Source organism: Bidens hawaiensis, unplaced genomic scaffold (assembly GCF_021521415.1).
Source record: "Bidens hawaiensis isolate Kalapana, Puna unplaced genomic scaffold, B.hawaiensis_p1.1 tig00002553_1, whole genome shotgun sequence".
NCBI classification, from domain to species: domain Eukaryota; kingdom Viridiplantae; phylum Streptophyta; class Magnoliopsida; order Asterales; family Asteraceae; genus Bidens; species Bidens hawaiensis.
This window is the reverse complement of record NW_027491139.1, coordinates 538,952-553,641: the sequence shown is the minus strand read 5'-3', so window position 1 is coordinate 553,641 and position 14,690 is coordinate 538,952. Positions and strand designations below refer to the sequence as shown.

Genomic DNA, 14,690 nt, shown 5'->3' with positions numbered 1-14,690 from the left:
CAGTATTGGCGGCATTGTGACGGGAATTTGGCAATCCATAGGAAAGAAAATGTCACACGAGCACTATATCGAAGGAGCTTCACCAAAGGATGCTCATCGGGATGAATTTCATCAATGGAAGATTTTGAATCTGTGAAAGTTTAGTTTTCTAGTAGTAAATTATCAAGCTCATCTTTATCTTTTTGAATTTTGACATAAAATACCATTTTATTTAAGTACGACATACATTACTTAAATTATAAAAGGGTCAACCCACAAATGTGCCCTTTGCTAAATATAATTACACATTCATAAACATACCATGTTTGCGTGTATGTAAAAGTTCAGGCCTTTACTTTCAAACTAAGCTTTTCATTTTCTATTTCTTTTTAGGGTAATGTCTCTTTTCCAATGTCGATCCCAATGGAATCCAATTTTTATAGTAATAATACTTTTATTCTGTCTGTTTTCATACAAGTTAATTATCCACGTACAATAACTTATTTTTGGAATAATGAAAGACGTACAAATTATTTTTAAAATATAATAACTATTTAACTATATATTTTCTATTTGAAAATTGTCAATGAAATATGCAAGTAAATGAAACAGAAAGAACTATACACGGTCTTTAGGTCTTACAACAATTCATACAGTTTTTATACTCTAAGATGAATTGACATTTTATAAGAGATGAATTACTAAAAGAATAGATAGTTAAATGTAACATTGAATTTCAAGAAGTATATGTGAAATATTAATAGGTGATTACGGTGTGACTAATGTAATCTCAGTTTATATATGATTATAAAGTTGCATCTTATATATGGTAACTCATAACGCTTCGTGTTTGCAGATTTTCCTATCAGTTTCGGGTATACCATTTATGCTTTAATTATAGGTGGATAAAAGTTATTTATTAAAATTCCCGTCACCTAAAACCCGATCCAAATCTCAACCTCAACTCCCAAACCAACTTTAAAAATCAAATACATATGTTTTATTCTAATAATTCCATTTTTTTTATAATTTCAAGTCTTTAAATAAAGATATCCCAAATTATCATATTTTCAACCAATTGTAGGAAGAATACGGGTTGTAAAACTATACTGTCACTAGTTAGTCGTGTTTTGTGGCTAGTCATAGTTTTAACATATATAGACATCAAACTTAAATCAACACACACACACACTAACAGTCATGTAGTTAATAGATGATTTGCGCAACTAACAAGGCAAATACAACACACTAAGGACTAACGTTGTGAACGTTGCATACCTAGAGGTATCGATGAGTTATTAAACCCACCAATGAAAAAAATTTCAAAGAATCTGTGCCGTGAAAAGAGGAATGACGCTATTAACATAGTTATCGACCTTTTCTTTATATATATTTTGGTCCGACTTTATTACTTTATGTATAGGCAATGAATAGGATAAATTGTTGTCATGGAGATATACTTGGCTTCATTTATTGTAGAGCCATTTATATTCTTTTTTCTTTTACTTTATTTATGTTTCATAAAGGTGGGTGATATTTAATATTTTGTTTCAAAAGCAGGTTATGATAATAAAAATAAGCCTGAAACATATGTTAGACCGGTGAGATTTAATATCGAAAATTTGCAGGTGGTGGAGTGATTACGGAAGAGAGACGTAGTGTTTTATGTGATTCATGCACGATTCATATCCCCGTTATTTAGTTTTCAACGGCATTAGGTGCAAATTAGAGACTAGGCGAGTAGGTGACGCTCACTAGTTTGATTATTAAACTGTGAAACAATTTATCATCAAACCATAAATTTATAATTAACTTTCATACAATAAAAAAATATAAATTCAAAAAATAAATAAATATTATAACAAACAATATAAAATAACCCCGTAAGGCTTTATTTATTGAATAAATAAATATATTATCGTTTTATTGTTTTATTTATATATATAGAGAGAGAAAGAAAGAGAGAGAAAGTAAAATCCCCTGTATTACGAGGGGTTGTTTTATATTGTTTGTTTTAATATTTATTTATTTTTTAATTTATATTTTTTTTATTGTATGAAAGTTAATAATATATTTATGGTTTGATAATAAATTGTTTCACAAATAAATGAGATGTTATAACCCGGTTTAAAATCTATATGGTTTTGATGAGACCCAAAACCCGTTTATTTCTTTTACTATGAAATTGGTTTTTTAATTATAAATAATATTTATGAAAGTTAATAATATACTTATGGTTTGATGAGACCCGAGACCCGTTTATTTTTTTTACTATCAAATTGGTTTTTTTAATTTAAATAATATATATCTTTTTTAAAATAAATAAGATATTATTTTTTATTATATTCTATTTTATAGGATTTTTACATAAATAATTTGGTGAGAATAATTTTTAATTTAATGAGATGTTATAACCCGTTTAAGGAGTATCTGGGTTTGATAAGACCCATACCCATGAATTCGGGTCAAATGCATGAGAAGCCTCCATTTAAAAATCAAGCAAATCTGATGACTCCAAAAAAGGGGGAGCGACTACATCGCAACACGTAAGATTTTTATGTGTTCGTTTATATATATTATAGATATTGTTAGACCACTAGTCACACATTTGTTTCCTTCTCTTATTTCTCATTTTCTAAGTAAACCTTTAGTTATACCAAAAATTATGACAATTTTGTAAAAGTTTTGTATATAAGAATTTGTAACATTTGTAACTATTTTTTGTGTGTGAGAGAGAAAGAGATTATGCATTCGAATTTATATGAAGCACTAAAACTAGGGTTTATTGCTCATCACAATGCCTAGGATTAACAAGTGTAGGGTTTCATCACTAATTATGAGCATCTTCGCCAACCTTGAACATGAAAAGCACAACATTTAGAGCTCTAGCATGCATTCGAATTTAGAATAAGCACTAAAACTAGAGTTTATCGCTCATCAGTATGCTTAAGATTAACAAGTTTAGGGTTTCATCACTAATTATGAGCATCTTCGCCAACCTTGAACATGAAAAGCGCAACATTTAGAGCTCTGGCATGCGTAACACATATAGCATCCAAAAAAGAAACTCCACAAACGGAGCAAATATAGTCACATACACATTTATAGTGAGAAAGACGCACAAATTGCCAGTGGGCTTTACAAAAATCTAATCTGAAAGAGTGAAACAGTCCAGACGGCAAAATTTGAGGGTTGATTAAAACGAATCCCATGGGAGCTTGTGGAACAAATGGTCACACTTTGGCCGGGTATCTCATTGAAATGTTTGAAACAAAAAATAGAAAGAAATTACTGGTGGGGAGAATGGAGAAAGATGATTCAAGACCAAACCGATTGTACAAAGATGGAGTGAGCGAGGTAATAACACACCTGCCATGACATCAAGCCATGTTCAAAACTTAACTGTCATAGTTAGGGCTGAAATTTCCGCCTACACTTTGATCAATATATTATTAAGCGCGTTTTGAACTTACCAAATCCAACCCGTAATTATTATTAAACAATGCTTCAAACATATGATGACAACCTGCGAGGAAGTCTTCTTTGCAAGCGCGAATGCAAGTTTGACCATGTGACTCAAACTCTCATCACGTGAACCACAATAACGAGTGTTTTAGTGACGCCATTGTAACTTTCAGATCACTTCTACAAGCTCTTCTTATAAACATTGTTAGTGTTCAAAAAACACGTTATAGAACGCGAAGTAGGTGCAAAATGCATGAGCTTATAGAAACACAATACATTGATTATAAACATTGCAATTCCATATTTTCCGGTACGTTAAGAGAAACCTAATTGACTAAGTTGCCCCTATCTGGTATGACCTAAATCAGCAGCAGCATTTCTTAACAAGTTCATTACATTAAGGTCAATAATAATAATAATAATAATAATAATACTAGTAATTATTATGAATACGTTGCAAGAGTAGGCAGGAAATCATGAATTAAAAGTGAAGTTAACCGGAGGCAATCGGATAACAGCTTCCTCGGTTTCGATTGGATCTGATCTTAGAATCTACACAACCAACAACAGAAGCTTCAAATTCATTGTTATATCATAATAAGAATAATAATTCAAGGAGAAAGAAAGAAAGAAAGAGAGTGGTACCGGATCTTGAAGAAGGAGCTTCGTATCGTCAGTGGCCGGACGGAATTGGGGCTTATTATTATTATGGCTAACTTCTCTCTTGAGTTCACTGTTGCCGGACTTCATTGAAACTGCTGTAGGTTTCATCTTCCTGTTTTCAATAGCAGAGAGAGGCATGACCACTATTTTGAATTGAGAGGGAAGGCCCGGCCCATTAGGAAGAAAGATAAGAGCCTGCTTCTTCTTACCGGGTAAGTAAGTGTAGAGGTGCACAAATCGGGTTGACTAGTACCTGGTTTCGGGTACAATTGGGTATTAGAAAATCAGGTATTAACTATATCTAGATCAGGTTCGGGTCCTGGTATTGTATCTAAAAAACATACCATACGCATTAGGATTTGGGTAGTGTATGAAACCGGGTGTTCGAAAACATGGTATTTTGATACCCTATATTCTCAGGTATTGAAAAAACCTTATTTTTGCGTTTTTTTTAGTTATTATTATTAAGGTCAATAATAATAATAATAATAATAATACTAGTAATTATTATACTAGCATTTCCGGTACATTAAGGTTTTAGCATAATAAGTTTGGGTCAGATTAAGATCGAACCCGCAAGATTATTATCAGTTAACTCGAGATAACAACAATGGAGGCATTGAAGGTCTGGTCGTCACGGCCTCTAAGACACCTCTTCCATTTAGCTTCCTTACCTCCACTCCCTACTTCCAAATCACACCTCTCTTCTTCCTTTATCCGCTGCTGTTCTTCTTCTTCTTCCACCACCGCCGCCGTGCCCAAACAAGGCGGCAGAGGCAGGCGACAACCAGCCAATTCAACCGCAACCTCAACTTCCGACCGAGACGCTATTCACGCTATCCGCCTCAAAAAGGTTCGCCTCGATAATATTCATTAATATTAATATTAACCTTTCATATAATTTAGGTCAAATCTGCTTGATTGAACATTTGAACATGTGAATATTAGAGAGTATATGTTATTATTAGGGTTTATTTAGTGATGAATTGCAACGTTCTTAATCCAAAACATTAGACATAATCACTTTAATTAAATATAAAGTTAAGCACTTGACTGCTTGAGATAATAATATAAACATAATAATCCCCTACTCGGTGGTTTTATTCTGATAATGTCAACGGAGAAGCACGGGTTAGATTTGTTGTTTGTTAAAGCAAGACTTTATAAAACAAATCATTAATGAAACGAACTGAACATAGGCAATAAAACTATAAAACTTGAATGTTGGGTTAATTATTACAAATAAAAATATGAAACAAATCTTTTAAATGAAGTTAAACAAACAAACGTAAACTAACATAAATGACACGATACCGAACGTTCACGAACACAAATGAACGGACACAATCTCTGTTCATGTTCGCTCATTTATTAAACGAACTTCCCGGCTTCCCACCGAACGGTTCACAAACTGTTCGCTGAACGTTCGGTTCGCTTACAGCCCTAGGTTTATTGTTATCATGTCTAGGAGATGTTATTGATTAGATAGTTGATTAATAATACATAATATCTAAGGTTTTTAAAATTTTATAGTGAAAAGTTGTGTAATGTATGCTTTAATTTTATAGGTAGAAGAGTTGAGGAGCAAGGGTTTTGAGCCCTATGCTTACAAATGGGACCGAACTCATTCTGCTAACCAGTTGCAAGATCTTTATAAACATTTGGAAAATGGTGAAGAGTCAAATGGTGAGGATGATCAAGTTTCAATATCAGGAAGAATTGTGGCGCGTAGGGCTTTTGGAAAACTTGCTTTCTTGACTTTGAGGGATGATTCTGGGACAATTCAGGTATTGTCTGCATAACTAAATGAACATGATTTTGTCACTATTACTAATATTTAATTACTTATATGTGTACTTATGATTTCAGCTTTACTGTGAGAAAGAAAGGCTTGTAAATGATCAATTTGAGCAGTTAAAAAGCCTTGTTGATATTGGTGACATATTGGGTGCACGTGGTTCAATTAAACGAACCGAGAAAGGTTTGATTCTCTATGCTAGCCAACATTACTTTAGGATAAAACATTGTTCAGTATTAATTACCACAATATATGCAATTTTTAATGTATTTTCAGGGGAGCTTTCTGTATGTGTGAATTCATTTTTGATTCTCACAAAGTCTTTGCTTCCACTCCCGGATAAGTTTCATGGTCTAACAGACGTGGATAAGCGTTACCGCCAACGGTTAGTTTTCTAATATCTTTCATGGGAAATGTGTGTATGCAACAACTGTTATAGTATTATTGTAAGCGGTAATATTTATTTGTTCAGATATGTTGACATGATTGCAAATCCTGAAGTAGCTGACGTGTTTCGCAAGAGAGCAAAGGTAGGTTTGAAACATTGCATATTTTTATAATCTCGTTATTTCTTATATAATAATATAATTACTTAATTAGTATGTTTATTTCTGCTTCACTTCAGTAGATTGTATCAGTCATACGCCAGACTGTTGAAAATGTGGGATTTATTGAAGTTGATACTCCGGTTCTTCAGGTTTTGTAATCATCCATAAAGGTGTAAACTTTGTTTAGTTGGATCTGGATTTTTAAATTATTTTTATTAATTAGGGAGCGGCTGGTGGTGCAGAAGCTAGACCGTTTATTACACACCATAACTCTCTTGGTAGGGATCTTTACTTGAGAATTGCTACTGAACTACATTTGAAGAGAATGTTGGTGAGATTCTAAATATTATATCTTTAATAAATATATAAACTTGGTACAGTTAGCATTTTATTTTATGTTTTTATATAAATGTTTTGCAATATAGGTTGGGGGATTTGAAAAGGTATATGAAATTGGAAGAATATTCAGAAACGAAGGCATTTCGACTCGTCATAATCCAGAATTCACGACAATTGAAGTAATAAATGCAACATTTTTCTTTATAATTGTATATTGCAAGATTTTGTGTTCTTGTAATCACTAATCAGGGTTTATTGGTTTTGTAAATAAAATGATCCAGATATATGAAGCGTATTCAGACTATGAAAGTATGATGAACATGGCAGAAGAAATTGCAACTCAATGTGCTCTTGTAGTTAATGGGAAGCTTACTGTTGACTATCAGGTAAGGTGTTAAGTTTTTTTATATATATTTATCTAACATTGGAGCGTTTTTTATTGAAACTGGTATCATCTTTGATGTATGCAACAGAACAAATTTGGTGTAACGCTATTGCCCATAACATTTTATACCAAATTTTTAGAAGTACTAATATAATATATTTGATTAAAATCTTCTTAATTTGTACCCTTGTCATATTTTAAAATTTCCACATAATTGTTGAACAATGAAAGTATAGTTTCAAATTACTGATTACTGAATATTAAAATGATTTCACTAAGCTTTAATTTATTTCTCAATGTTAGTTCATAATTTGATTAGTTCACTGGATTTAAAAAACTTCTCAATTTACATAAAACAAATTAGAGGCACAGAAGCTTGTTATATACTTTGTAGTGAATAATCCAATATTTTTGCCATTTTGGGAGTGGTAACTTAAAGTATTAGAGATGAAACTTGTAATATCTGTGTTCATTTACTTTATTGTCACAATAACACTAACTTTATATGTATTATTGTTATTGACTTATTGTTAATCTACTGTTGTGTGTGTGTCTTATAAATAGAGTTTTTTACCGCCATCATAATAACAATATGTATATAATTTTGTTAATATTGTAACGTGTATGTATATATCAAAACAATAAATGATTTTTAATTTATTGTCACAGACTCGCAGTGATAATAATCATATACATGTAATATTGTTAACCTCAAAAATGTGGATCTAAATGTTAAGTCGTTAAGTACTTTTTTTCTTAACTACTTTCACGTTTTCTTTTCCACTGTTTTCAGTTAATATTTACTGCACATAACCTTGCGATTAATGTGTCATTTCTACTTTCAGTTAATTATTTATTTGCATCCAGGGTGTAGAAATTAATCTAGAAAGACCTTGGAAGAGGGAAACAATGCACAATTTAGTCAAAGAAGCTACAGGGATTGATATTAATGAATTTGGAAATGATCTTAATGCTCTAAAAGAAGCAACTTTTGTCAAGCTTAATTTGGGTCCAAATAGTCAAGAAAGACATTTAATTGAAGCATGTTCCTCAGTTGGTCGCGTGCTCAATGAGGTCGATTTCAATAATTCTTATTAATATTAAGTTTATGCCAAATACTAACAACAATAGTTTGTGTTTTCAGATCTTTGAGATGGTAGTTGAACCAACACTAGTGCAACCGACATTTGTGTTGGACTATCCTGTTGAGGTATCCCCTTTGGCTAAACCCCATCGGAGGCATCCAGGTTTAACCGAGAGATTTGAATTATTTATTTGCGGTCGTGAGTTAGGGAACGCGTTTTCTGAATTAACTGATCCTTTGGACCAAGTATGTTATTATCACTATTTCGATATTATTTACTCGTTATATAACTAACAATTTATAAGTTATAACAGAGAAGTCGGTTGGAAGAACAAGTGAAGCAGCATAATCTAAAGAAAGAAGCTGCAAGTTCAAAAGACTCGGACACAAAAGGCGAAGATGACGTGTCATATGAAGTGACGCTTGATGAAGATTTTTTAACAGCTTTGGAATATGGGATGCCACCGGCATCAGGAATGGTACATTTCTACCTCACTTAATAATTTAATACATTTTGTTAAATGTTATTAATGGAGTAATTTTTGATTTTAGGGACTTGGGATAGACAGGCTTGTGATGCTTCTGACAAATTCAGCCAGTATCAGAGATGTTATTGCCTTCCCTGTGCTTAAGATTCAACAATAATATATTGAAGTTCTTAAATTTCAGGTTTGTTTTAATTTTAAGCAATGATATGTGATGACATTTATTGATATCTTCAATTGCTCAGTACTGGGTGCATATGTAATTTGAGTGAGACCATCTTTTTTAACGCATAATTTTGTAGTAGTTTTTTAAATGTAATATGCTACACATAACTTTATATTCTTATAATGAAAATATAGGAATGAATTAAGATTCCAATTCAACTAATCGAACGCCGATGAAGGGTTTTGTAGTAAAGATGAAAAAACTTGGATCGTAAATTGGAGGGTGCGTAATATGGCACATATTGAACATTAACCATAGATTTTCGTACCAAAGGACTTCTAGCCTAATGATATCATCTAATGATATCATGATGTGTAATTGGCCAAGCTTTTATTTTCAAGGTTATGCTTACTTATAGCTTATTTTCTATTATTTGATAAGCTCTTTTTAAGTGTTTGGATTAGCTTATATTCTACAAGTTAATTAAGTGTCTTAATAAATTGTTAAATCCAACATTCTCTAATTTGTTAAGAGTAATAATTACTAATCCACCATCATTTGAGGACAAATGAGTAATTTACACCCTTAAACAAATAAGCTTTATCAAATAAGCTAAAAAACCATATTCAAATAAGCTTCTTCAAATGAGCTTATATAAGCTAATAAACATAAGCTTAAAAAGCTAGGCCAAACACCAAATTAAGCTTATTTTGTAGAAAAAAGCTAAAAAAGCTATAAGCTTTGTTAAAAAAGCTAGGCCAAACACCACCTAAGAATTGGAGTCCTATAATAGACATTGGTATATATTTATAAGCAGACTGTGTGTCAGTTCTAAAAAAACAGAGCATAAGATTTTTTATGAAGACAATGAACATGTGCATATATATCGAAACAACAATCATATATACTAAAATATGATAAGTAAATCCTTTTAGATCCCTGATTTTAGGATATTGTTGACATAAAAAATCAAGGACAGCGTGCTAAAAGCTTACCCATCAAAACATCATTTAAAAATTCTGTCCAAATTAAAAGTTAGTATAAAAATTGATGACATACTCCTATTAAATTCAACACAGAAGTCAACTTTCATATTTATCTCAACAAAATAATACATAGAGTTAGGTATACCTTTACCTTGCACTAAATTATGTCACGTGAATTTCATAAACTGTAAAGTGAACTACAAAAATACTTAATTTTCAAGATAAAATAAAATAGATACCTGGAAAGTTTATACGCCAAAATAGTTATTGTACTTTCAAAGAATAAATGCTGATACATGAAAATAAACCGAATATTTATTTGAAATTTACTAATGTTTACTTGTTTACAGTATAGGATATATATACTAAAAAGATTCATTTATTTATATTATTTTCTTATATAATAAATAGCAGTAAACCCATTGAAAAAAATGTTCATTCTAATATTCTAACCTATACTCTCTCCAGCCTTATCACAATCATGGGCCTGGAAATCCTAACGGAAAAACCAAAATCACCACCAAATGCACCACCGGCCACCACCGTCACCACCCGCAAAAAACTCACTCTCATCCCCCTCATCTTCTTAATTTACTTCGAAGTTGCCGGCGGCCCGTACGGTGAAGAGCCCGCAGTCCAGGCCGCAGGCCCGCTCCTTGCCATCCTCGGGTTCCTAATATTCCCATTCATATGGAGTATCCCAGAAGCTCTAGTCACTGCAGAACTGTCCACTACCTTCCCGGGAAACGGCGGGTTCGTCATATGGGCCGACAAAGCGTTCGGCCCGTTTTCGGGCTCGTTGATGGGCAGCTGGAAGTACCTGACAGGAGTGATCAATATAGCTGCCTTCCCAATTCTCTGCATAGATTACATGCAAAAACTGTTTCCAGTATTCTCATCGGGCTTACCTCGAACTTTAGCAATATTATTATCCACCGTATTCCTTTCGTTCGTTAACTACACCGGGTTAAACATAGTCGGAATCACAGCGATCGGTCTTGGAGTCATATCCCTAGCTCCATTCCTAGTCATGTCATTAATAGCTATACCTCAAATTCATCCACACAGGTGGTTAAGTTTAGGCCAAAAAGGTGTCAAAAAAGACTGGAATTTATATTTCAACACACTTTTCTGGAACTTAAACTTCTGGGACACAGTCAGTACAATGGCTGGAGAAGTCGAAAATCCGAAAAAGACGTTCCCGAAAGCACTATTATGCGCAGTCGTCTTGACGTGTTTCGCTTACATTATCCCATTAATGGCAGTCACCGGGGCGGTCTCAGTCGACCAAAACGAATGGGAGTCCGGGTTCATGGCAGTCGCAGCACAAACAATATCGGGTAAATGGTTAAAGATTTGGATCGAGATTGGAGCGGTGTTATCGGGTATCGGTTTATTCGAAGCTCAGTTAAGCAGCTGCGCGTATCAGGTTCTCGGAATGTCGGAACTCGGGTTTTTACCGAGGTTTATCGGTGTTCGGTCGAAGTGGTTCGATACTCCATGGGTGGCGATATTAATATCGACTTTGATTACCCTTGGTGTTTCTCAAATGGATTTTACGGATATTGTGGCGTCCGCGAATTTTCTATACAGTTTGGGGATGTTGTTGGAGTTTTCGTCGTTTTTGTGGCTGCGGAGGAAGTTTCCGCGGCTGGAGCGGCCGTATAAGGTGCCGCTACGGTTGCCAGGGCTGGTGGTGATGTGTTTGGTTCCATCAGCGTTTTTGGTGGTTATTATGGTTATTGCTACCAAGATTGTTTATTTGGTTAGTGGGTTGATGACTGTTGGGGCTGTTTTGTGGTATTTTTTGATGAATTATTGCAAGTCAAAGCAATGGTTTAAGTTTGAAAATGGTGACAAAGAAACGTTGTCATCTTGATAATCATTTGTTTGGACGTTTTGAGTCCGGTGGGGTGTTGAGTTGACTGAGTGGCTCATGGTTGGTGGTTAGTTAAGGCTTACATGGTTGGGCTGTATGTAGTGTAGGTTTGTTTAGATGAAGTCATTATCGGTCAACCTCAAGTTTGTACTAGTTTTATATATTTTACTATATATATTGGCATATTTTATATTTCATAGAAACATCCAAACGATTTACTATATATATCATAATTTTTATATCTTTAGAACAACATCACAATGAGCTTCAAAATTGGCTTTACTAATAATAAGTAATCATATTTGTCATCTTGTCGACATTTTGTCTCACAAAGTTATAGTAAAATCCATCTTTAAAAAGCGTTTAAAAGCGTCTTACAATGCACGTCTTTGCTTAAAAAATTAACGTTTTTTTATAAAATATGTCTGTCATGCCCTCTTTTTTGTATATTTTGCCCTCCCTTTTTTAGATTGTCTCATCTCTCTTCCAAACGTCTGAATAATGATAATAAATAGTTGTTACAATTATTATTTTTTATTTATGCTTGTTACCTTCATTCCAGAATAAACTCTTAACTTATTTTGGTACACCAAGTTTTGACCCAAATCGAATTGGTAATTATTTAGAATATGTTCAAAAACTCGAGGCTCGAAGCTCGGGCTCGTGACTCGCTCGATAAAAACTCGAATAAAACTAGCTAAAAAAACTTGATTTGAAACATTCTGAATTAAGTTGGCTCATTTTTGTAATCAAGCTCGGCTCGATCATGGCTTGGCTCGTTGGCTCGATTTAAATCTCGTTTAGCTTCAAAATCAAGCTAGAGCCTTAGCTGAGATGCCTCATTTAATTTCAAGCCCGAGCTTGAAACCACCCTGGCTCGACTCGGGCTCGACTCGTGAACAACCCTACAACATATTTTGATCAATACTCGTTATGGCTCGTTATGGGATCCAACCGCCTGACCTAAGTTTCACAAGGGAATCCAATTCATATGCACAAGTGACAAAAGAGAGCATAAATGATACCATGGGTTGAATAAATTCTCGTTACATTGTTGGTTCAGAACTTGTGATTAGAAGAATTTTGATATGATTCTATGCATAATTGTAACTTTTTAAAGAAGGAATATATTCTTAAATGCACCACCAGTAGCTTATTCATGACTTTATGTATGTACGGATATCGTCTGAAATCGAACCTACATGTCTTTGGAATTATGTTATTCTAGTTCAATTGGATATATAAATATATATATGTGTGGTGTGCACATTTCAAAGTTGGGAAAAATTCCTAAATTAGGTATTTATGATTATATTTTTCAGGTTTTAGGTGCCATTTTCAACATATTCCCAAAATAGGTATTATAAACTAGTCGTGACGAATAGTTTATGATTATTCACGAGTAGTTTGTATAACCAATTAAAACTTGTCACGTGTCTATAAACTAACCGTTACGACCAGTTTCACTAATAATCTACCCGTAAAGATTAAATAAGTTTAAACCCTCGTAATCAGCGCCACACGAGTAAATAAGATATTCTTTAGTCGCGACGAACAGATTATAAAACCTTAAGAGTCGCGAGTATTTTATCAAACTAACCACGACGATGAGTTTGACTACCAAATGCATCTAACTGGTTTGTTTTACAAAACACTAACCGGAATGGTTAGTTTGTTTGCTTAACTTGTCTTTACGAGTAGACACTAGTCAACGACTACTTTATATCCGTTATACGAGTATTTTGTTGGTAACTAAGTCGTCTCGATAAGTTTATCCGGTAAACATTACGCTTACGAGTAGTTCATTTGTAGTTAACTCGTCGTGACTAGTTTACCTTGTTTATATTCCCGATACGAGTATTTTATTGTTAATAAACTCGTTCTGATAAGTTACCAGAATTAAATTAACCATACGAGTAATCTATTGGTAGTTAACTCGTCTTGTCTATATCTTGCTATAAACTAGTCGTGACCATAGGTGCACAAATCGGGTTTTTTAAATACCCGGGTTCGGGTATGGAACCGGGTTCGGGTATTGAGAAAACCATAGTAATGAGTTTTTTCGGGTTTTTTCCGAGGTTTTTTCGGGAATAAATTGGATTTTTTAAAAGTTTGCACTTTTTAAGGTATTTTTCGGGTATACATCGGGCATTTGAAATACTCGGTTTCGGGTTTTGGAAAACCCGGTTCAGAGTATAGAACCGGTTCGGGTTTTCGGGTATTACCGGATACAAATCGGGTCTGGTTCGGGTTCGGGTTTTAGTGCCAAAATGCATTCCCTATCAGTACCCGAAAAAACTCATTACTATGGTTTTCTCAATACCCGAACCCGGTTCCATACCCGAACCCGGGTATTTAAAAAACCCGATTTGTGCACTTCTAGTCACGACTAGTTTATAGCAAGATATAGACAAGACGAGTTAACTACCAATAAATTACTCGTATGGTTAATGTAAATCTGGTAACTTATCAGAACGAGTTTATTAACAATAAAATACTCGTATCGGGAATATAAACAAGGTAAACTAGTCACGACGAGTTAACCACAAATGAACTACTCGTAAGCGTAATGTTTACCGGATAAACTTATCGAGACGACTTAGTTACCAACAAAATACTAGTTTAACGGATATAAAGTAGTCGTTGACAAGTGTCTACTCGTAAAGACTAGTTAAGCAAACAAAATAACCATTCCGGTTAGTGTTTTGTAAAACAAACCAGTTAGATGCATTTGGTAATCAAACTCATCGTCGTGGTTAGTTTGATAAAATACTCGCGACTCTTAAGGTTTTATAATCTGCTCGTCGCGACTAAAGAATATCTTATTTACTCGTGTGGCGCTGATTACGAGGGTTTAAACTTATTTAATCTTTACGAGTAGATTATTAATGAAACTGGTCGTTACGGTTAGTT

The 14,690-nt window shown here is 33.7% G+C and overlaps 1 protein-coding gene and 1 pseudogene across 2 annotated transcripts; both read left to right on the top strand.

Moving 5' to 3' along the window:
* The first annotated feature begins 4,692 nt into the window (after positions 1–4,692).
* Positions 4,693–8,976, top strand: LOC143620315 (lysine--tRNA ligase, chloroplastic/mitochondrial-like). Of its 2 annotated transcripts, XM_077092016.1 has the most exons (13): positions 4,693–4,960; positions 5,676–5,894; positions 5,977–6,088; positions 6,182–6,290; positions 6,378–6,435; positions 6,534–6,602; positions 6,677–6,784; positions 6,879–6,971; positions 7,074–7,178; positions 8,045–8,251; positions 8,322–8,507; positions 8,576–8,740; positions 8,814–8,976. In XM_077092016.1, the coding sequence occupies exons 1-13, from the start codon at positions 4,718–4,720 to the stop codon at positions 8,904–8,906; spliced, it is 1,767 nt and encodes a 588-aa protein (XP_076948131.1). In that variant the 5' UTR covers positions 4,693–4,717; the 3' UTR covers positions 8,907–8,976. The 2 variants fall into 2 exon arrangements, with proteins under 2 accessions (XP_076948131.1, XP_076948130.1); XM_077092015.1 differs by having other exon boundaries at positions 5,977–6,290.
* Positions 8,977–10,364: 1,388 nt separating this feature from the next.
* On the top strand, positions 10,365–11,949 carry LOC143620156 (putative polyamine transporter At3g13620 pseudogene; annotated as a pseudogene).
* Positions 11,950–14,690: the final 2,741 nt, after the last annotated feature.

Coding starts and splice junctions, on each gene's coding strand:
- LOC143620315 (XM_077092015.1), top strand. CDS start 4,718: ATGGAGGCATTGAAGGTCTGGTCGTCACGGCCTCTAAGACACCTCTTC. Junction 4,961..5,675: donor ACGCTATCCGCCTCAAAAAG/GTTCGCCTCGAT, acceptor TTAATTTTATAG/GTAGAAGAGTTGAGGAGCAA. Junction 5,895..5,976: donor ATGATTCTGGGACAATTCAG/GTATTGTCTGCA, acceptor TTATGATTTCAG/CTTTACTGTGAGAAAGAAAG.